The 20,674-nt window shown below is 60.5% G+C and overlaps 5 protein-coding genes across 5 annotated transcripts; 1 reads left to right on the top strand and 4 right to left on the bottom strand.

The window, feature by feature from the left end:
- Nucleotides 1-59: 59 nt before the first annotated feature.
- Nucleotides 60-5,163, bottom strand: SPRG_00821 (hypothetical protein). The gene has a single exon (XM_012339037.1). The coding sequence runs from the start codon at nucleotides 5,098-5,100 to the stop codon at nucleotides 97-99; it is 5,004 nt and encodes a 1,667-aa protein (XP_012194427.1). The 5' UTR covers nucleotides 5,101-5,163; the 3' UTR covers nucleotides 60-96.
- A 510-nt stretch (nucleotides 5,164-5,673) lies between these two features.
- On the bottom strand, nucleotides 5,674-7,055 carry SPRG_00820 (hypothetical protein; the record flags this gene model as incomplete). Its single annotated transcript, XM_012339036.1, has 1 exon — nucleotides 5,674-7,055. The coding sequence occupies one exon, from the start codon at nucleotides 7,053-7,055 to the stop codon at nucleotides 5,793-5,795; it is 1,263 nt and encodes a 420-aa protein (XP_012194426.1). The 3' UTR covers nucleotides 5,674-5,792.
- Nucleotides 7,056-8,220: 1,165 nt separating this feature from the next.
- Nucleotides 8,221-9,684, bottom strand: SPRG_00819 (hypothetical protein). The gene is made up of 4 exons (XM_012339035.1): nucleotides 9,107-9,684; nucleotides 8,748-9,050; nucleotides 8,597-8,702; nucleotides 8,221-8,556 (listed from the first exon to the last, which is right to left on the bottom strand). The coding sequence occupies exons 1-4, from the start codon at nucleotides 9,649-9,651 to the stop codon at nucleotides 8,275-8,277; spliced, it is 1,236 nt and encodes a 411-aa protein (XP_012194425.1). The 5' UTR covers nucleotides 9,652-9,684; the 3' UTR covers nucleotides 8,221-8,274.
- A 159-nt stretch (nucleotides 9,685-9,843) lies between these two features.
- On the top strand, nucleotides 9,844-14,405 carry SPRG_00818 (hypothetical protein). Its single transcript, XM_012339034.1, has 10 exons — nucleotides 9,844-11,209; nucleotides 11,254-11,508; nucleotides 11,553-11,774; nucleotides 11,824-12,573; nucleotides 12,620-13,406; nucleotides 13,461-13,736; nucleotides 13,782-13,852; nucleotides 13,898-14,027; nucleotides 14,072-14,273; nucleotides 14,323-14,405. The coding sequence occupies exons 1-9, from the start codon at nucleotides 9,891-9,893 to the stop codon at nucleotides 14,093-14,095; spliced, it is 3,834 nt and encodes a 1,277-aa protein (XP_012194424.1). The 5' UTR covers nucleotides 9,844-9,890; the 3' UTR covers nucleotides 14,096-14,273; nucleotides 14,323-14,405.
- An 860-nt stretch (nucleotides 14,406-15,265) lies between these two features.
- On the bottom strand, nucleotides 15,266-18,529 carry SPRG_00817 (hypothetical protein; the record flags this gene model as incomplete). The annotated part of the gene is made up of 7 exons (XM_012339033.1): nucleotides 15,266-15,664; nucleotides 15,711-16,088; nucleotides 16,133-16,291; nucleotides 16,399-16,868; nucleotides 16,915-17,439; nucleotides 17,545-18,161; nucleotides 18,219-18,529. The coding sequence occupies 7 exons, from the start codon at nucleotides 18,527-18,529 to the stop codon at nucleotides 15,266-15,268; spliced, it is 2,859 nt and encodes a 952-aa protein (XP_012194423.1).
- Between the last annotated feature and the right edge of the window lie 2,145 nt (nucleotides 18,530-20,674).

Genomic DNA, 20,674 nt, shown 5'->3' with positions numbered 1-20,674 from the left:
AGTCACCATATTTCTCCAATGTCCACAATCATGGTTTCTCTGCGGTGCCACTTGTACATCATACCAAGATGCGATCGCCGATTCGCATTACGCTTCTTAGCGAATCATGATGCAGTCGGTTGGCGCGGTCGCGGACGGTACAATGCGCTGGAGCGACACTTTGGCCGGCGCCAAGCAAAGGATGCATACGCGCACGTCCCGCAGCGTTTTGCCGGCCCGGACTTTCTTGATCTCGGAGCATTTGTGACAACACTCGTCGCCGCAGACACAGCAATTGGCCTTTCGGCGCAGAATCGAAAACGACTTGGCGCAAATCACGCAGAGCGGACCGGCCTTGGAAAAGTGCGTGAGCAGATTGCACTCGGCGAGGTACCGCGAGAGGATCGCCGTGTTGACGTCGCCAATCGACGAGACCACCTTGTGCATCCAGAGGCGCGTGTTGGCCGAGACACTCTTGCGGCCCGACGTGTTTTCATGCAACACAAACGTGAGCCGGAGATTCTGTCGGGACACGAGCTCTTCGACGAGAAACCCGCACTGGCGCAAGGCGACGCGGACCGTGTTGGAGGCCAATGGCGCCGGCGGACACGCTTCGGGCAGATCCAAGCTCTCCCACACCGAGACGCCGACGGTGCGCTCGACGTCCGTGGCGCACACGGCGCGGTCCCAGACCGTCCCGTACTTGAAGAAGACAAAGTCGCGGTGCGGCAAATGCGGCTTGGCGTTCCGGAGCTCCATCCAGTTGATGCTGAGGCTGTCTTGGCTGCGCGTGTCGCCGTAGAGCACCGACCCGTTGTAGAAGATGCTGCCAAAGATGTCCTCCATCGTCGTGAGAAAGCAATCGGTCACCGGCATCTCGAGCAGCGTCAAGACGTCCGAAATGGCATATTTGGGCAGAATCAACGTGCCTTTGACGCTGTACACGCCTTTTTCTTCGGCTTCGTAGAGCTGGACGCCGTTGAGCTCCTTCACGGGCGTCAAGTACGGCCGGTCCGAGAGCAAATGCGTCACCAGCTCTTGCCCACGGGTTCGGAGCCCGGCCGCGAACGCAGACGAGATGTGCACGCGCGACGGCCGCTTGTACACCATGGGCGCGTCGTCCGTGCGGCGCGGCGCGCCGGGGCCCGAGTTGGTCATGGACGACGACGATTGGCTCGTCAATTTGGAGCTCTCGGTGCTCGGTGACCCCATGAGGTCGCGAATCACGGTGGCTTTGAGCGGCCCCGTGTTGACAGCGCCCTGGATGCAGCGGTGGCAGACGCGGATCGACTCTTTCACAAAGATAAGCCGCTTGGACTCACAACACTTGTTGCAGACGTACGTGCCGCAGATGCGACACGCGTGCTTGACCCGCACGAGCGAAAACGCCTTGTAGCAGTGCGGGCACTTGGCCGGCGGCGGCTCGGACGCGTCGACGAGCGGGAGGTGCGAGAGCTGGTAGCCCGCAAACACCGTGTGCAGATCCGAGATCATCGACACCATCGTCGTGAGCCAGTACTTGGTCGTTGACGACACTTGAGGCCGCTGGTGGTGGTTCTCCGAGAGGAAGAACGAGATCCGGCACGCCGGCGTGCCTCCGTGGATGTCTTGGAGCACAAACCCGGACCGGTGCAAGTTGAGGCGCACGGCGTTGAACGGGACATCGGGCACGAGCGCGCCGAGCGGCGGCGGTGGCGCGACCGACTTGCGCACCAGTCCTTCAATGTCGGCGTCGATGCTCTCCCAGACGCTCACGGCGGTCGACCCAAACATGTGCTGCGCTTGGAGAAGGACGTACTCGCGCTGAGGCAAGTGGGCGCGCGCGCTCTGGAAGAGGATCCAAAGCACCGAGAGGTGGCTGCTGCTGCTGCTCGTCTTGGCGTTGCTGAAGAGGACCTTGCCGTCCACAAAGAGGTGCTGGAAGAGCTCGTCAAACACATAATGCAGATGCTTGGTCGTCGGCATCGACAGCATCGCGAGGAGGTCGTGCGACTGGACCTTTGGCAGCGTGATCGTCGCCTTCATAGTGTACACGGACCCGTCGTCGACTTCGAAGAGCTGGACGCCGTTGGCTGCGTCTTTGAGAGGCACGGCGTTCATCTCGGAGCAAAGCTCGGACGCGACTTGCCGCCCGAGCTTCTCCAACGCTTGGAGACGATCCGGCGACAGCTGCAGTTGCCGCGGCTGTCGGTTTTCGTGCGCCGAGTGGGTGCGGGACATGGCCTTGTTGTGCTCATGGGCTGAATTACTACGCGAGAGAGCACTCGACGACGACGACGACATCGAGTGCGGCGGCGGCGCGCGGCGGGGTGGTGACGCAGGCGCCGACATGGCCAAGCTCGACCGCCGAAGCAGCTGTGTCGTGTGCATGTGCAGGCACCCGTTGCATACCGAGCACGGTCCCGCAAAGAGCTGGCGCGTCGAGCTGCACCCGAGACAGACAGCGTCGCCGCACACCACGCAAAACTGGCGGTTGGTCAGCGTGCGCCCAAATGTTTGCCGACACGACGCACAGCACGTGGCATTTGGGTCAATGGGCGCCATGGCCACCGGCGCGGCTTGCGTGAGCCGGTGGTCGATGACCGCGTCGGTCCACGCGCGCTCCGTCGCCTTGGCGAGCACGGGCAGCCAGTCGACGGGGAGCCCGTGCTCGAGGACCTCGTCCTTGTCGTCGTCTTCGTGCAAGAGCGGCTGCGACATGACCCATGAGATCTGAACCGCGGGGTTCTCGCCCTGCATGGCCTCTTCGACGACGAAGCCGCAGTGGTGGAACCGGTGGCGGCGGCGGGGCGCCAGTAGCGGGTACTCGTCGAGCTCGATCGACTCCCACACAACTGCGGTCCGCGTCTCGTCGTCGTTGCTCTTGGCGCACTGAATGAAGAGGTACTCGAGGTCGTTCTGAAGCACCATCGAGTGCACTTGGAGCGTGCTCTCGTTCTTACTCGCATAGAGCACTTCGCCTTCGACGAGCAGCGGTCCCCAGAGATGCCGTACGGTGAGTTCAAAGGCCTGCGTCGTCTCCATCGCAAGCACATCGAGGACGTCGGGCATATTGAGAAACGGTACAAGTACGACGGCCTTGATAGTGCGCAGCTCGGACGTCGTCTGCGCATAGAGCGCGACGCCGCGCGTCTCCTTCACAAACGACATGGGCTCGGCGACGGCGGCGAGAAGCACATCCGCACGCATGTGCCCGAGCGATTCGAGGTTCTTGGCCAAGACCGCGTTGAGCGGCAGCGGGTCGGGCAGCGGCGGCGGTGGCGGCACGATCTCACTCTCTTCATGGAGCACCGCGAGCTCCGGGCTTGATGGCGGCGACGGCGGGTTGCGCGATCGGCAGAGATCGCACTTGTCGCCAAATGGCAGCACCGAGAGGAGCTTGTGCAGTCGGAGGCTCTCGAGCACCTTGTGGAGTGCACTCGTCGAGACAAAGAACGACACGCGCGTGCCGCGGATGTGCTCGACGACAAAGCCGCACTGGTGCCAGAGCTTGTCGTCCGAGAGGCTCTCCCAGCTCACAACGCCGCTCCCATCCGGCAATATGTTGATGTATTGCAACAGGCGCGACCGGCCGATCGTCTTGCCCTCGATCTCGACGACCTCGACGCGCTCGTTGCCTTCGACGGGCGACGAATAGAGGAGCGCGCCGGCCGTGAAGAGCTCGCCAAAGAGGTGCAGCAAGATGTGTCGGAGGTGGTCCGTCTCAAGAAACGCGAGGCGGTCGAGCACGACCTCCACCGGCGTCGCTGGCAGCGTCACGGTCGCCCGCCGAATCGTTGCATGCGGCGGCCGAGCCTCGTAGAAAAGGACGTCGGGGTGGTGGCTGCTCGCGCCAATGTACTCGGTGTCGAGGGATCGGTACGTCATGAGCTCGGACGCCAACGACCGCCCGAGCGTGCGCCAGCGCTCGACGTCGTCGGGGCTACACCGAATGCGGCGAGGCGCATGCCGCTTCTTCTCTTCTTCGGGCTCGGGCTCGATGGGCGGCGGATTCAGGCTCGGTGGCTTGGCCGGCGCCCGCATCGCCAGCGTCGTGCACCGGTTGCAGACGCGGACGTCGATGGTCACATTCTTTTGTCGAACCGAGCGCGTGTCGACGCACTTGGGGCAGAACGGCTTGGCGCAGACGCAGCAGTAGAGCCGCGGCTTGGGCCGCGTCTTGGCGCAGCTCTCGCAGACCGCGTCGTCCTGCGGAAACGACGTCTTGAGCTCCATGAGCGAGAGGTGGTGCGACACGAGGACGTGCGAGAAGCGCGAGAGGCACACGAGCATGTTGCTGAGCCAGATCTGCGTCAAGTGCGAGACGTCGGACGAGCCATGGAGCTCCGAGAGGAAGATCGAGACGCGCACCGCGTTCCGGGTCAAATCGCGCGCCACCACAAAGCCGGACCGACGAAACTTGTGCCGCTGGACGTGCAGCGAGTCGGGCAGCGGCGGGCACGAGTCGAGTTCGAGCGACTCCCAGATCTGGACACCGACGCGCTCTTCGCTCGGGTGCGTAAAGACGCCGCGCTGCTTCCCGCCGGGCGACGGCCGAGGGGCGTTCTCGAGCCGCGTGCCGTACTTGAGGAAGACGTAGTCGCGGTGCGCGAGCGTGTGCTTGGCGTTCTGGAGCGCCATCCAGTTGATGCTAAGGCTCTCGTCCGGCGCCATCTTGGCCGCGTCGGCGGCGTGGAGCACCGTGCCTTCGAGGAAGAGCGTGCCAAAGAGCTCGCCAAACACGTAGCGGAACCGGTCCGTGGTCGGGACACTCAGAAAGGCCATGACGTCGGCGACCGACGACGACGGGATGAGCACGCTGCCCTTCATCGTGTAGAGCTGCTGGTCGTCGGCGATCTCGTAGAGCGCGACGCCGTTCGACTCGCGTAGCGGCACGAGGTGGAAGTCGCTCAAGAGGCCCATCGCGCGCGACTGCCCGATGAGGCAGAGCTTACGCTCCATCTCGTCGTTGACTTGTATCTTGAACTTCTTCTCGACGATGGGAAACATGGACGCCGGCGTCGTCGCGATGCCCGCGAGGATGTGCGGGTTGTGCATCGTCGAGGCGGCGGATGTTGACGAAGATGTACTGGAGCAGCTATGGGTCAAACGAGCTGCCTGGTGGCGAAGCAAAGCATCCATCTCTTCCGTAGGCAGAAACGCAGCCGTCGCTCTTGGCGCTGACCACCTCTCTCGATCCGGTCGTGTGCGCTCTCGCATCCGGATGCGGGGTTCCATTGCCTTACATAAGCTCTTCTATGTTTATCGACAGCGTCGGATTGGTTTATTTGATTGGAATTTGTACTTTGTAAGCCATTGCAGGGGTTTCGACGCGGAAAGTGCAACTTTGGACAGGCGCGCGACGTGTGTAACCTTCGCTTGTGTGCGTGCACTTGGCTGGAGTATGGCCACTGCTGTGACCAGCCTGGGCAAGCTCCTGCCTTCGTTGATGCTGAGCGAGAAGCCACTCGGCCATCGCGGTCTCGGTCCCTGCGTCACTCTGCCACTTGGTGCTGCGGTGACCCGAACGGGCTGTAGCGCCCAAGAGGCGACATGTACGAATACGTAGCACCGAGGAAGAGCCGAGGTGGTGGCGTGCAAACAGTACTCGCGGGTTGTAACCGCGCCTGTATGCAAGAACCCACCGCTACAGCGCACCTACTCTGGTGTAGCTATACCTCCTCTGTCACCGCGATGCTGGCCAGCCGAAATATCACTTGGTCTGCCCATTCTCAGCTCATGACTCACTGCATCATTGGCCCTCAACACACGACGCTAACGACGACGCACTTGGTGGGTTTCTTCTATAGACTAATACACGAGACAGATCCTCTTTATCTGACCGCGTCGTAGCGGCCGGCGCGGTGCTTGGAGTAGACGACCTGGTGGAGCTGGATCGTGCGCGCGCGGAAGCCCGCAGCGCAGTACTGGAGGTAGAACTCCCACATGCGCACAAAGACGTCGCTCTTGTCGATGTTGCCGGCCTTGACGTGCTCCTGGAAGCGCGTGTTCCAGACCATGAGCGTCTTGTCGTAGTCGGGACCAATGTTGTGGACGTCCTCGACGACCAGCTTCTTCTCGGCAAACTCGCACATTTGCTTGACGCTCGGGATGAAGCCGTTGGGGAAGATGTACTTGAGGATCCAGAGCTGGTGCGCCGTCTTCGTCGACCGGTTGGCCGTGATCGAGTGCACGAGCGCAAGGCCGCCCTTCTTGAGGCACCGGTTGATGACCGTGTAGTATTCGTCCATGTTCATGTAGCCGACGGCTTCGAGCATCGCGATCGAGACGACGCGGTCAAACTGCCCCGTCATCTTGCGGTAGTCGCAGTACGTGTACTGCGTGAGGTGGCTCACGCCCTCCTTCTCGGCCTGGATGCGCGCGCCCTTGAGCTGCTCGTTGGAGATCGTGATGCCGGTCACATGCACGCCGTAGTGCTTGGCAAAGAAGATGCCGAGGCCGCCCCAGCCGCAACCGATCTCGAGCACGGTCATGCCCGGCTCCATCTTGAGCTTCTTCGCGATCAGATGCAGCTTGTTTTCCTGCGCCTGGTCGAGGTCCGTGTCCGGAAGGTCCTTGAAGTACGCGCACGAATACTGCATCCACGGGTCGAGCCAGAGCTTGTAAAAGTCGTTGCCGATGTCGTAGTGGTGGGCACCGACGATACCAGCGCGCGACGGCGACTGGTAGTTGAAGATGCGGCCGCCGAGCGCGACAAACTTGGCGTCCCACGACTTGAAGAGCTTGCGCTTCGAGTCGGACGGCAGCAAGAGCAGCTTGGTCAGCAGCTGGTCAAGCGGAATGAGCGACTCCCACTGCTTGGCCATGTACGACTCGCCGATCGCGAGCATGCCTTGGCGCGACCACTCGAGGAAGATCTCGGGGTTGTGCACCGCAATGTCGCGACCAACGAGGATGTCGGCTTCCTTGAGCATGTCCAAAATGAACGTCTCGGCGCGGCGGACCATGACCGGGTACATGGCCTTGCGGAAGAGGAACGAGCTGACGGCGACGCCGGTGACGACACCGGCAGCCACCAAGGCGGTCTTCTGGTTGGCGCTGTTCATTGCAAATGGAAAAGTGACGACCATGAGCATGGCGATCTCTGTTGAGTAGACGCGCGAGTGCCATTTGGTACACACGGATTGGCTATAATTATAATTGGATCCACGTTTTCGAAATACGCCAAGGCCATTGGTCCAACGCGATACACCTAGCCCTACTTCATTTAGGACGAAACAGGACTCTTCAGGGCTCAAATTCAAGCCGGGCAGGTAGAAACACCCAACTTGTAGCGACGTGGGCGGGTGCGCCACCATGCAGGCAAGAATGAATGTTCCAGAGGCATGGATTTGTTGAGCTTATGACGGCGTGATGCGAAAGCTGGTGAGATTTCAGGGCCTTCCGCGAAGGGTTGTTCCCGTGTCGTATCCACACGGGCGTACCTACCCATAGCACCTCGATAAGGAAATGCCTCAAAGCATCGAACGCGCGCCGCGGAGGAATTCCGCGGGTATGTCGTACATCTAGATGCTAACGTAACATCATCATGCAACTGCACAATGCGCGATTGTGCCAATCGTCAGTGTGTGGACAGAAACATTGCGTGCGTATAGACTATCCGAATTACGCTGCGCGGGAAAGTCCTATTTAGGCTGAGGATCTCGGGGATGCCTTTCAGTGGATGCAAAGGGACGTGGCGACTGCACGCCAGCTGGTGCCAAGACGGCTTGTTGCAAACGACCGGCGAGGAGATGGCCCTATACAGTCGCCCGTGGGCACTCTGCAGAATCCACCGTGGAGCTACGCACGTCGAGCTCTTGCGCGCTGTGAGGTCCGGACGCGCGCGTCCAGTGCTTGGTGGAAGCCACGGCCATGCACCCGTGGCAGTGCAACTGCACCTTGTTTATGCAAGGCGATGGCGCATGACGTAATCGGATGGTTCGTAAGATACTACTCTTCTGCACGCCGACGAGATTTCGCTCCGGTACAGTAGCTTGTACCGGCTCGACGAAACCGGTGCAACTTGGAGCCAAGGGGCTGGACGAGGAGCCGCAAGAGGACGAGGCATACTAGCATCATCATCGGCCGGGCGAGTCGTCGTCGTAGCTCGTGTACGGTCCACAGCTTGTATGCTACAATATATTTTGTTGCACCTCGGACGGGTGCACCTCGGACGGCGGTCGGCGGTTCGATCTCCTACAAAGCGCGCACCGACAAACGCAGGTCGTCGGTAAATGGACGAATGATTTGACGATATTACCGACGTCGCAAGAGGTTTTTGATGGATTTTTACGTTATCCAAAGCGCTCAAGCTCACGGCAGCTCGGGCTTGGTCGGCGTCGGCCTACTCGTATCGAGCCAAACAACAGCGACGGACACGTTGTCGACCGTGCCGCGGTACAAGGCCTCTTGGATTAAATACGTGGCCATCTGCGCCTTGCGCCGCGCGCGCGACGCTTGGATCATGCTCGTGTCATTACGGTACTTTTGCTTCCACTCAAAGAGCTCGATGCTTGTCTCGGCGTGGCTGCCGCTACGCCACGACTCGCGGCCGCCGACCTCGCCCGCGAGAACGTCCAACACAAACGTCACCACCTACTTCGCCTTGGTACAAGGTATTTTGGTCAGTATGTACCTCGGCGCTCGTAAAGACGTCCCAGAGACCGTCCGAGGCAACGATGACAAATTTGTCACCTGGATCCCGCCGAAAGCACTTGAGCTCCATCTCGGCCGTGACATACCTATGCATCAGCCGCATGAGAGACGTCACAGGATCGGAAACGCACGGGCGCTGGTCGCGATCGCCGAAAGCCCGGGCGACCGCCAAGTTCGAGTTGATGCGGTACGCGCCCATGTCGGGAACGGGCTGTCCCCGGGCGTCGCGCAAGCCGTGCCACGCGACGCGACCGCCCATGCGCTCGACGCGCGCCTGCTCGATCGGGTCGTTGGGCTTGTGGTCGCGCGTGAGTGGGAGCGCCTTGCCGTTGCGGCAGAGCACGGCGCGGCAATCTCCGACGTTCATGGACCAAATGAGATCGTCCATGAGGAAGACAGCGGTCGCGGTCGAGCCTTGGTACTGCCACTCCTTTCTACGCAGCAAGGACGCAGATAGTAAAATGTCGATGGCATTGCGAGCATCGTGTACTTGTAGATGATTTCCTTGTCGAGCTGCGCAAACGAGTCGCGCAGAATGCGCTCCATAGCGTCGATCGTGTGGCCGTCGTCGACCTCTAGCTTCTCCGCAATGACCGCGTACAATCGTTCCTTGAGGTACTGAGCGACTTCGGCGCCACCATGCCCGTCAAAGATGGCGGCGAACCGGTTGTTGGGCGAGATAAAAACCGCGTCCTCCATCGTCGCCCGGTCGCCGCGGACTTCGGCCGAGCTAATGAGCAAGTCCAGATCCGACGTGGTGTTGCGCTTCCGAAGCTGGACCGAATGGCCACCAGCGCGCGTCGTACGCCGCTCCAGAGACAGCGGGATCGTCGCGTGCGTCGCCTCCATCGACGCCGTGCCGTACTCGTGCACGAAGCCAAGAAGGACAGCGGCGGCCGCGGCCCGCGACAGAGGCGAGCTCTGCTGGCCAGCGCAGCCCTCGATCGGCGCCGGCGCGAGCCGAAGCATGGGCATTTTGCTTAGGAGGCCATGGCGCCGGGCGTGGTCCCGGAGCAGGCCCACGACGTGCTGCATGGACGATACTCCTACGTCGACCAAGATCTTTGTCCCCACGTCGTGTCAACACGCCGAGGGAATCCGGATACTCGTATCCGGTAAAGATTTGGATTGGTTAGAAATGTAGGATTATGGACCAATGAAATACGCGACCATAATTTGGCGGGGTTCTAGAAACGAATATTCATTCTCAGAGGATTCCAAAACGGGGCGGTGGTGGATTTTAGGGTTCCAATTCCGCGGCAGGACACAGGAGGATGGCGACGGAAGAGACAACGACCACGCCGCTGGTCAAGCCCAAGAGCGCGTACGCCCACTTCCAGAAGCATGTCATGAGCTCGATCCGCTCCGAGCTGAACCAGGTCGGTAGCGCCGGCAACGACGCGTCGATCGCGGCCCAGGTCGATGGGGCCGGTGTCGACCTCGGTGTCGTCCAGCGCGAAGTCAGCGCGCGCTGGGCCAACCTGACGCCGGAAGAGCGTGAACCGTACTTGGACGCAGCCCGCGCCGACCGGCTGCGCTACGAAGAAGAGTGCTTGGCGCGCGATCGTCAGGTGGAAGAAGAGCGCGCGCGGAAGCGCGAAGAGCGCGACCGCATTGACGGCAAGCGCGAGCGCAAGCCGACCGCGGCCGAAGTCGCGCGTGAAAAGAAGCGGCCGGCCAAACCGCTCACGGAAGAGCAAGTTGAGTCGAAGCGCGCACGTCAGGAGCTCGTGAGTCAAGCCCGGAGCGAACGGGACGCGCTCCGTGCAGAGGAGCAGCGCCAGAAGGACGAGCTCGCAGCGAAAAAGGCCGGGTCGGCCTCGGCGCGACTCCAGTACCTCCTCTCACAGAGCGACATCTTCAAGCACTTTGGAGTCACGGAGCCGAAGAAGACAACGACGTCCAAAAAGGCCAAAAAGTCCGAGCGGGAAGAGGACGACGAGCTCCTCCACGACAAGCACGACACGGTCCGCCTCACCGTGCAACCGAGCGTGATCAAGTTTGGCACGATGCGGCAGTACCAGCTCGAAGGCCTCAGCTGGATGGTCAACCTCGCCAACCAAGGGATCAACGGCATTCTCGCCGACGAGATGGGTCTCGGGAAGACGCTCCAGACGATCTCGGTCCTCGGGTACTTTAAGGAGTTTCAGAACGTCTCGGGCCCGCACATTGTGCTCGTGCCCAAGTCGACGCTGAGCAACTGGCTCGCCGAGTTTGCGCGCTGGTGCCCGTCGCTCCGCGCGGTCAAGTTTCACGGCGACAAGGACGAGCGGCAGCGCATGATCGACGACGTGCTTTGCCCCGGCACGTCCAACGATGACCGGCGCTTTGACGTGTGCGTCACGACGTTTGAAATGTGCTTGAAGGCCAAGACGACGCTGTGCAAGTTTGCGTGGCGGTACCTCATCATTGACGAAGCGCACCGCATCAAGAACGAGTCGTCGCAGTTCTCAACCGTCGTGCGCATGCTCGCGACCGAGCACCGCCTCTTGCTCACGGGCACGCCGCTCCAGAACAACCTCCACGAGCTCTGGGCGCTGCTCAACTTTTTGCTGCCCGACGTCTTTAGCTCGTCCGAGCAATTTGACGAATGGTGCGTCGTCGATGCTGATTCCAATAGGCGACGCGATGGATTAGGTTCAACTTGGACACGGAGGACGAAGAAGCCAAGAAGCAGATGATCACGCAGCTGCACCGGATTCTGCGACCGTTCATGCTCCGCCGCCTCAAAGCTGACGTCGAGAAGAGTCTGCCACCCAAGAAGGAAACGTTGCTCTTTGTGGGCATGACGCCGATGCAGAAGGCTCTCTACAAGACGCTGCTCTTGCGAGATATGAACACGCTCACGGGCGGCACGACGGCCTCGAAAAGCGCGCTCCAAAATATCGTCATGTATGCGATGGTACTGGACAACGTTTGTATCCTGGACTGTGTAGGCAACTGCGCAAGTGCTGCGGCCACCCGTACCTTTTCGAGGGCCAAGAAGACCGGACACTGCCGCCGATGGGCGAGCACCTTGTCGACAACTGCGGCAAGATGGTCCTCATGGACAAGCTGCTGCGTCGCCTCAAGGAGCGCGGGTCGCGTGTGCTCATTTTTTCTCAAATGACGCGTGTCCTCGACATTATGGAGGACTATTGCCGCATGCGCCAGCACGAGTACGACTCGTAGTATCGGGGATGGCAGCATGCTCATGTGGGTGGTTAGGTACTGCCGCATTGACGGGCAAACGTCGTACGACGAGCGCGAAGCGTCGATCGACGCGTACAACCGTCCGAACTCGTCCAAGTTTATCTTTCTTCTGAGTACGCGCGCGGGCGGTCTTGGCATCAACTTGTACACGGCCGACATTGTCATTTTGTACGACTCGGACTGGAACCCGCAGGCCGATCTGCAGGCGCAAGACCGGGCCCATCGCATTGGCCAAAAGAAGGAGGTCCACGTGTACCGCTTTGTGACGTCCAACTCGGTCGAAGAAAAGATCATTGAGCGCGCGCAGCAAAAGCTCAAGTTGGATGCCATGGTCGTGCAGCAAGGTCGTCTCCAGGAGAAGCAAAAGAACCTTTCGAAAGCCGACATGCTCGACATGATTCGGTTTGGGGCGGACGAAGTGTTTCGTGCGAACGACGACCAGCAGATCACGGACGACGACATTGACGCGATCTTGGCCAACGGCGAAGCGCGCACGGAAGAGATGAACCAAAAGATGCAAGCGCATGACAAGGGCGACTTGCTCAACTTTAAGCTCGACGGCGGCAACATGCAGGTCGTCGACGGCGTCGACTACTCGAAAGAGAAGGAACGCCTTGAAGAGCTCAAGCGTCTCGCCGACCTCGAGTTCGCCAAGACGCTGGCTGACGGCATGGGCAAGCGTGAGCGCCGCACCGTGCTCAAGACGGACGAGGTGTCGAGCAAGGTCAAGGCGTCCAAGCTCAAACAGCTCCCCAAGGCGCTTCGGTATCCGTTTTATTCTTATGCACGTTTGTATCAATGTATCGAGTAGATTGCCGCGCATGGACGAGTGGCAGTTTTTCCAGCGCCACCGCCTCGTCGAGCTCCACGAAATCGAAGTCGCGGCGTACGAGGCTGCCAAAGCGACGTCGCACGATGACCTCAAGGACGCCAACTTTTTGTCGCCCGAGCTCCAAGAGGAAAAGGACGCGCTGCTCCGGGAGGCGTTTGCGGACTGGAACAAGCCGCAGTTCTTCCTCTTCGTCAAGCTCTTGGGGCGGTACGGCCGCGCCAACCTCACGGCGGTCGCGCGCGAGATGAGCAAGCCGCTCGATGAAGTCACGCGGTACGCCGAGACGTTTTGGCGCCGCGGCCCCGAGCTCAACGACTGGGAGAAGCTGCGCAAGTCGATCGAGAAGGGCGAGTCGAAGCTTCTCGAGATCGAGCGCCTTGCCGAGCAAACGGCGCTCAAAGTCAAGCGCTACGAGAACCCGCTCGAGGACCTCGTTATCAACTACCAAGGCAAAGGCGGGAAGCTTTTCACGGAGGAGGAAGACCGGCTCTTGCTGTGCCTCGTCAACACGTACGGGTATGGCGCGTGGGACAAGATCAAGCGCGAGATCCACCAAGCAGACGTGTGCACGTTTGACTACTACCTCAAGAGCCGCAGCTCGGCCGAGCTCGGGCGTCGCTGCGATGCGCTCATGCGCATTTGCGAAAAGGACAACTTGGACTTTGAGCAGAAAGAGAAGCGCGATAGCGCGCTCAAGGCCGAGCTCCAGCAACAGCGCAAAGACCTCGCCGAGCGTATCGCGGCGGCCAAGGCCGACCTCAACCGGGTACACTGCATCCTCCATGCTGCTTTACATATCGACTCATGTCGACCAATGTAGAACCAAGCGCGCGTGGACGAGATGATCATGAAGGAAGCCAAAAAGATGCAAGCGCAGCGCGAGGCGAAGCGCGCCAAGAAGGAAGGCAAGGCGCCGGCGGTGGAAAAGAAAGCGTCGGCGACCGACATGAGCGAGAGCCTCGTGGAAGAGCTCGTGCAGATGATTGCCACGTCGTCGGACAAGGAAGCGTCGACGATCGCGCTCAAGTTTTGCGCCAAGCACGTCAAGTGCCAGCTGAGCTCGATTTTGCAGCAGATTCAGCACATTGCGACGCCGGTACGATCTTTCGCGCGTCGGAAACAACCAACACGCGGGACATAGATGGCCAACGCCAAGGAAGGCCAGCCGTCCTGGGACATCCACATGGACTATTTGAACTACCTCCCGACCAAGTACGGCGCTTGACCAAGCATGGATGCTCATGCTCCACGCTGTAGGAAGCGACCAGCGTCGGTGCTGACGTCCGATGAGCAGCAAGGCGACGCAAAGCGCTTGCCCAAGAGCCCGTGGTCGCCAACGGCCATGAAGCAAGCGTCGACGCCAACCAACAGCAAGAAAGCCAAAAAGGTACCAGTGGTGCACTGTGTACTGTAATGTCTTATCCGACGTAGGCGCTGAGAACAAGAAGCCCGTGAAGAAGCCGCGGAGCGCATACGTTCTTTTCAGCCTCGCCAAGCGCAACGAAGTGCGTGCGTCGATGCCCGAGGGCACGGGCATCGTGGAGCTCATGTCGAAGCTCACGGACCTCTGGCTCGCCATGACGGACGAGGAGAAGGAGCCGTGGAACGAGGCCCAGGAGACGGACAAATTGAGGTACGAAAAACACGCGGGTGGTGAGATGGAGCTCACGCGACGCCGGTAGATACGAGCGCGAGATGCGAGAGAACGCGTAGTAGGTCCATATAAAGTGCATATGCCACCGAACGTATGTATATTTATGTGAAGAATCCGCGTCGGATGAGCCCAGTGGGATGCAGTCGTTCGACGGTCGCCGGCGAGTCGGTCCTGGGTGTCGCCTACTGTTGCCAGTTGACGTGGCTTGCTGACGTTGCAGTGTGAGTCACACGCCGCTAGCACCAAATATCAGTCGCCGATTTCCCTCGCAAGACGCAAGAAGCCGAAGCCGATGCCCCACCTGCCGACGTCCAGACCCGTGCGCGTGATGATCCCTGCCATTGATTTGGATAAGGACGAAGCGCCACGTACAGACAAGACGATGCCCGGTGTCCACGTCGTGTCGATCACAGCCACACTCGTTCCCGACGCACCGCGCACTACGTAGACCTGCGTCTGAAGTGTCCTTAGTGTATGTACGACTGACTTCATTCGTTTGGTTGGCACGGCAAAGAACCGTCGCTGCACAAGAGTCGGTGTTGGAGGAATAATCCAGGGTCGTCCGTGCCGTGCTCGGACAACTGCTGAGACGCGCCACCTACCTTGCTCTTTCTAGAGCTCCATTGGACTGCCACGTCATGCCCGGCCTGGACGATGCTACGCATGTTTCCTCTTGCGGCCGCATTGATACGCAACATGGACACCGCTGCACGGGCGCCGTTCCAACACACGCACTTGGTCGACTCCAACGATGGCGCACAAGTCTCGGGTTGTTTGCGTCGGCTTACTTGTGTGCTGTTGTCTGTTCGGTGGTGGACATCTCGACCGACATTGGTCGCATCGTCTCGTTGCGTCGTACAAAGGGCCATCGCAGCGCGGAGCCCGAGTCTCCAGTAATGAGTAGGCCGTCGCCTTCAAGCGGGTGGTGCGGCCAAGTGCCTTTCTTTAGGAGAACAAAAAGACGTTTTCTGCTACGGTCGAAGACCCGTGTTTCGAGCCGCGACGATGCGCCGGTTTAGCTCGACGATGACGGGGCTGTCGGCGGCGTACCCGCCGCGCTGCATCAGGTCGTCTTTCTCTCGCTCCAGGCGCGTCGCCTCGGGATGGACATCGCGCCCGCTCACCTCTCGGAGCATATCGAGCTGCTTCTTGATCGCTCGGAGCTCTTCGCGGTCGCCGTCCAAGACGAACCGCTCCTCGCGCGCCCGGTACTTGAGCCGGAGCTTATCGATTTCACTTGCTTTCTCGTCTTCTTGCTTGCGCTTCTCGCGCTGCAGCAGAAGCGACAGTCGCTCCACCTGCGCGATGAGCTCCATTTGCGTCGCGTCTGCCTTGGCTTTTTCGAGGTCCATGTCGTGGATCCGCTTCTCCTACTTCACCATTGGAACAAATGAAAATGATCGCCTTGGTGCGTACGAGGGCCGCGATTGTCGCTTCACAGCGCACGACCTCTTGCCGAAGGGCGTGCTCGGGGCTCTTGCGCAGCTCGGCGCGGACGGTCGACATGTCTTGCTCCAGCGAGGTGGCGCGCGCTTCGGCCCGCTCGGCCCGACCTTGCATCGCCCGCAACTCGATTTGCACTCGCTCGAGCTGCGCCTCCATGCTCTGCAGCGTCGCCGACGTCTCTCGCTTCACCCGACGCTCGTTGGCCTCGGTCTCTTGCTTCAGGAGCTCGCTCTGGAGCCGCGCCGACTCTTCGGCGTGTGCGAGGCGTCGTTCACGCTGCTCCAGCTCGGCTAGCGTTTTGCGCAACTCGGTCTCAAGGGCCATGTACTCGTGCTGCGCGGCGCGGACCTACTCGCAGCTGAGTCGTATCACGTCATCACGGCGGACAGTACCGTCTGGACGCGATCTTTCTCGCGACTCGCCCACTCGGCTTCAAGGGCTTCCATGCGTCGGTGGTGCGTGGCCTGCAGCTCGCGCTGCTTCTCCGCGAGGAGTCGCTTCTCGGTGGCCAGTGTCGCCACACACGTGCATGCTACCGTCGTTGTGGGCGCCTGTACAGTTGGATGAGTCGCGAGACACTGTCGTTCTCTCGCACCGGCGCCATCAAGGCTGGTACGGGTGCTGCTACCCCGCTTCGAGTCGTCGGCGATCCTTGTACATTGTCGTCGTGATGGGTCTGCGTGTCTTGTCGAGGCGTGCTTGGCGCCGACGGCCTTGGACGGGGGCTCGCGGGCAACGGCGGGTACATTGGCGCGATCGGGTACTTGTCTTGCAAGGTCGCGACAACGTGCAAGACGGCGACGACCGTGTCCGAGCCGGGGCGCACGACGGCCGGTACATACACTTCGCAGTGCGTAAAGGTTGTCACGCTCGGTGGCTCGTCGTCGTGGCGGTGGTCGGTGTTTTCTGCACGAACGTCGCCGCAGAGGTCGCAGCGCTGGCTCTGCTTGAGCATGCCGAGGTACGCAAGGCTGAGCGTCGCGACGGCGATGCTGTCGCGGGCGGCGGTCTCGAGATGCAGTTGCCACGGTCGTTGAAGCTGCGACGCTTGCACGTGGCAAAACACCGTCTTGGCCGCCTCAACGTCAACGTCCTCTTTCGCGCGAAGCGAGACGCGAGATGTCGACACTACGTTTGGAGATTGAGATTGAGATGGCAGGCCATGGCGACGCACAGCGAGGGCCGTCCTTGGTCTCGACGAGCGGCGCTTCAAACGCGACGTGCACCGGGGTACTGGACGCGTCAAAGTGACTACCGGCTTTGATCGAGAGAACCTGGAGCACGAGCACCTGTGGCGATCCGGGGCGCCGAAGCGTCGCTGGCGGCGGCCTCTCGGAGGTGTAGCTGTAAAAGATGGTGCCCACCGCGCGGCCATCGTCTTCGTAGAGCGCAGCCGAGTGCACATCGTGCAGCAGCGTCGCGTGCAATTGCATCTCACCGACGGTGACAGTGACGTCGTCACGGGCCGTGGGCGAGAGCCAACAGAGCCCGTCCGTCCACATGAGCACAGCGTCTCGATGCTCCGCCACGACCATCGGGGCGCGAAGGCTTTCGTCCGAGCTCGATGTGGTGAGTTCCATGATGCCGCCGTCCGCGTCCAGATGCTGTCGATAAGGGAGCTCGATATAGTCGATGCTGCCGTAGAAGGCGCTTGGCGTCGGCTCGACTGCGACAGAGGCTTCGGACTCGGGTGCGGGTTCTACGCTGGGTCGAGCTTCGAGCACGAGATCCAGTGCGACATCCACGACCCCCAACGGCGAGCCTACGCGTTCTCAACGAAGAGTGCGTCACGTGTTGTGTCTACCTTTGGTCGCGTGGGAGGGCTCAAAGGGGTAGCTGCCTTCAGCGTGCGCGGGCAAGTCGAGCTCGGCGAGCGCTCGTAATGGCACTTCAACACGCCCGAGGATGCGGTCGACCGTGCAGAGGAAGAGAGGCAAAGGAGTCGCCAGCGTGTGTTCGCGCAGATAGGTTAGCGAGCTCTGGAGTCGAAAGACGCCGCGGATGAGACCAAAGTCGGCCGACTCGAGCGACGTGAACGCATCGCTTTGTACGAGCACGTCGAAGAGCGAGTACGCCAGCCAGAAGCCCGCGCTCTTGATGGCGGCGATCTCAGTCGGCGACGATTTCTGAAGCAGTTTGGTGATCATGGCCGTCATCTCGCGCGCATTGACCAAGGTGATGGTGAGGAGGAAGAGATCGGTCGCTGTCTCGATAGGTCCGACGACTAGGCACTCGGGCGACTCGGGCGCCATGTGCTCGGCGGTCGTGGCCGTGGTGGTCGTGGTGGTCGTGGCAGGGAGGGCCTGCGGCGTCGCCGGCGCGGGTACCGCGGTCGCCTTGGCGATTTGACTCTTGACGTACACTTCGCCGTGGTGCTTGGAGTTGAGAATTTTGACCCAGCGCAGCGCCGTGTCGGGCGTCCTAGCGATCAATTGAATGCATTGACGACAGAATTCCGATGAGCCGCCAAGAAGGTACCGCAAGTCGAGGAAGAACCAGCCAAGCGTGTGCACCTGGGCGCCAATGCCAAAAATGTAGATCTTGACGGTTGGGCGCATGCTCTTGAGGCGGCGAAAGTCGGCGAGCGAGAGGTGCCACCGCAACACGCCGGCGTCGCCGCGCCAGACGTAGCCGTCAAAGCCCTTGGACGAGGACCGCTTGCCGCTGCCGCTGCTCCGGAGGTCGCCGTTGATAGAGCATTGGATGCGCAGCTCCAGCGCCGCCGGGTCGATCGAGGACGCTGCGAACGTCAAGTTCCGCGCTCGGCGCACATGGATCTCGAGCTCCATCGCGTCGGCTATGGCAGGTGCCGAACAAGTGCGCTTTGGTAGGTACGGTTCAAATCGTACTTTAGCGGGCGAATCCACCAAATCCGCATGCTCAACCAGAGGTCGTACGGTTTTCTCGACTTGGTCAAGGGAGCATTTGGTCGCTCGTTGCGCATAGCTCGATGATTGTGAATCCGAAAAGCTCCAGTACGCCCACGACCGCACGCAGCAGCTTTTGGCCGTGGGCGTGAGAATCTCAGCGGCCGGCGACAGTGCGCTGACGTGAGGCTCCTACAAGCTGGAACGGCTATAAAATGTATATGAAGAGATTGCCCAAGTACTGGGCCTCTATAAAGCTTCAGGGGCTGAAATTTGGTAAGGTTATCTAAAACATTATTGTCTATAAGTGTAGTTGATGTACAAGCCACGCCTGCTCGCTCCACTCGTGTCCATTTCAAAGCTCATGACGCGAGCCAGCGCTTCGTATCGTGCGCGGCTACGCAGGAACCTTTGCACGAAACATGGTCGCCAGGAATCGTTTCCTTGGATCGAATGCGGTCACTGGCGCGTCGAGCGAGGAAGGCGTTAAAGCCAGGCAACATTCACGAAGTCGAGGCCATTGACAAAGGAATGCGAGATTGCCGTTTCCGATCAAGAGCTTCGTGCTCCGCGAGGATAGCGGCCGCCTCGTCTTGCAAGCACGGCTCCATCCAAAGTTGCATGTACGAGATCATGGCGGCGCTCCCGTAGCTTCTCAGCGACCGCCTTCAGGGTGTCGGGAAGCGACGATGGTCGAGAAAGAGCGTCACGATGTCATTGGCGCAGTTTTCGTGCGTGATGCTCGGATCTTAGGCGCTGGCTTCACTCAGATCGTACGCGCTCATCCCGTCGCTCGACCGGGGGCTTTCGACGTCCTGTGGCATCAAGGTCAAGGTCAGAAGACAACCTTGCCGTGGACAACGCGAGGAGTGTCCGACATGAATGTCGTTGACTTCAGCGAGCAACCACGTGAATGCCAATCTTCCCGTAGGTGGCCAGGCAACTCGCCGCCCAACTTGGGTCGCAGCTTGCCACACACATCAAATGTATGTCCTTTCCCCGCCCTGGGGCTTGCAAAACGGCACTACTGCCGAAGATGCTGCGCCGTTGCCTTGGTGTGGTAATCTTGCTAAGCGACTGCCTCGTGCGCTACGGCCAAAGACCTTTCGCGGCGCGGGACATGAAAGGCGAACCGCTGACCACCCGTTTGGTACTTTGGTATGGCGGGTCGTTTCCTAATCACGGCTCCGTGGCTTTGTCGATCCACGCGGCCGTGCACTTTCTCAGGGTCGTCGAAATTTGCGATGTGGCGCGAACGCCTCCCAAGGCGCTTCTACGCGTCCTACTGGTATAGTGCAGGCGCCCCTTTCGTAGCCTACGCGATTGTCTTATTGTCTTGTGCATTGGTGGACGATGCCTTTCTTTCAACAGTCTCGCTCACTGGCTCGTGCAACGCTACTCGCCCCGATTTACTCTGTATAGCCGCGTTTGCGGTCCACAGAACCACTGCTGGCGACGCATCGCATGCATTGTCGAGCGTAATAGCAGCCTCGTCGCTTCCTTTCGAAGCGCTGAGAGCGTCGTTTTGGCAGCCTCCGTGCGTCGTCCAAGGCGCTCCGATCTTCCGGTGGCCCCACATGGTCTACGTGCACCACCAGCGGATGACACGCCGCCCGCGATGGGCACCGCACGCCGTTTGATTGGCTAAAAAAGCAGCCCAGCCTCCGCTTCGCGCGCCAGCTGCGTCAATTGAGCCAATCCATGGCCGCCAGCACATAATAGGTCGACGCCACCTGGACGGGCTCCACGTCAAAGGCCAGCAGCTGATTTGGCTTGGACCTGACTCGCGACGCAGCTGGTGGGCCTGGAACCACAAGTAGCCCAGGCACGGGCGGAGGACAGGCAGAGGGATACCAGCTGGGCTCGACTTCTGCCCAGCTGGGCTGGCCTGTCCCTTCAACGATACGCACGAACTTGTGACTCAGCCCCCCGGACTCTTACAAAATGCCTATCAACTGTCATCAAGGTGATTTAATGGAAAAAAGAAAAGCAAGTTTGGCCGTCGCTCGGCGCACCAGACCCATTACTCGACAGCCGCCAAGTCTATCCCAAACGACGTCAACGAAT

Source organism: Saprolegnia parasitica (assembly GCF_000151545.1).
Source record: "Saprolegnia parasitica CBS 223.65 unplaced genomic scaffold supercont2.2, whole genome shotgun sequence".
NCBI classification, from domain to species: Eukaryota; Oomycota; class Saprolegniomycetes; order Saprolegniales; family Saprolegniaceae; genus Saprolegnia; species Saprolegnia parasitica.
This window is presented reverse-complemented; position numbering and strand designations above follow the sequence as displayed.

What these genes read in the sequence shown, in the direction of transcription:
- SPRG_00821 (XM_012339037.1), bottom strand. Translation starts at nt 5,100, where the DNA reads ATGGATGCTTTGCTTCGCCACCAGGCAGCTCGTTTGACCCATAGCTGC.
- SPRG_00819 (XM_012339035.1), bottom strand. Translation starts at nt 9,651, where the DNA reads ATGCAGCACGTCGTGGGCCTGCTCCGGGACCACGCCCGGCGCCATGGC. An exon ending in GGCGATCGCGACCAGCGCCC is followed by an intron (nt 8,703 to 8,747) that starts GTGCGTTTCCGA and finishes GCTGATGCATAG; the next exon opens with GTATGTCACGGCCGAGATGG. An exon ending in ACGTCTTTACGAGCGCCGAG is followed by an intron (nt 8,557 to 8,596) that starts GTACATACTGAC and finishes AAGGCGAAGTAG; the next exon opens with GTGGTGACGTTTGTGTTGGA.
- SPRG_00818 (XM_012339034.1), top strand. Translation starts at nt 9,891, where the DNA reads ATGGCGACGGAAGAGACAACGACCACGCCGCTGGTCAAGCCCAAGAGC. An exon ending in TTCAGCACATTGCGACGCCG is followed by an intron (nt 13,737 to 13,781) that starts GTACGATCTTTC and finishes CGCGGGACATAG; the next exon opens with ATGGCCAACGCCAAGGAAGG. An exon ending in TTGAACTACCTCCCGACCAA is followed by an intron (nt 13,853 to 13,897) that starts GTACGGCGCTTG and finishes TCCACGCTGTAG; the next exon opens with GAAGCGACCAGCGTCGGTGC.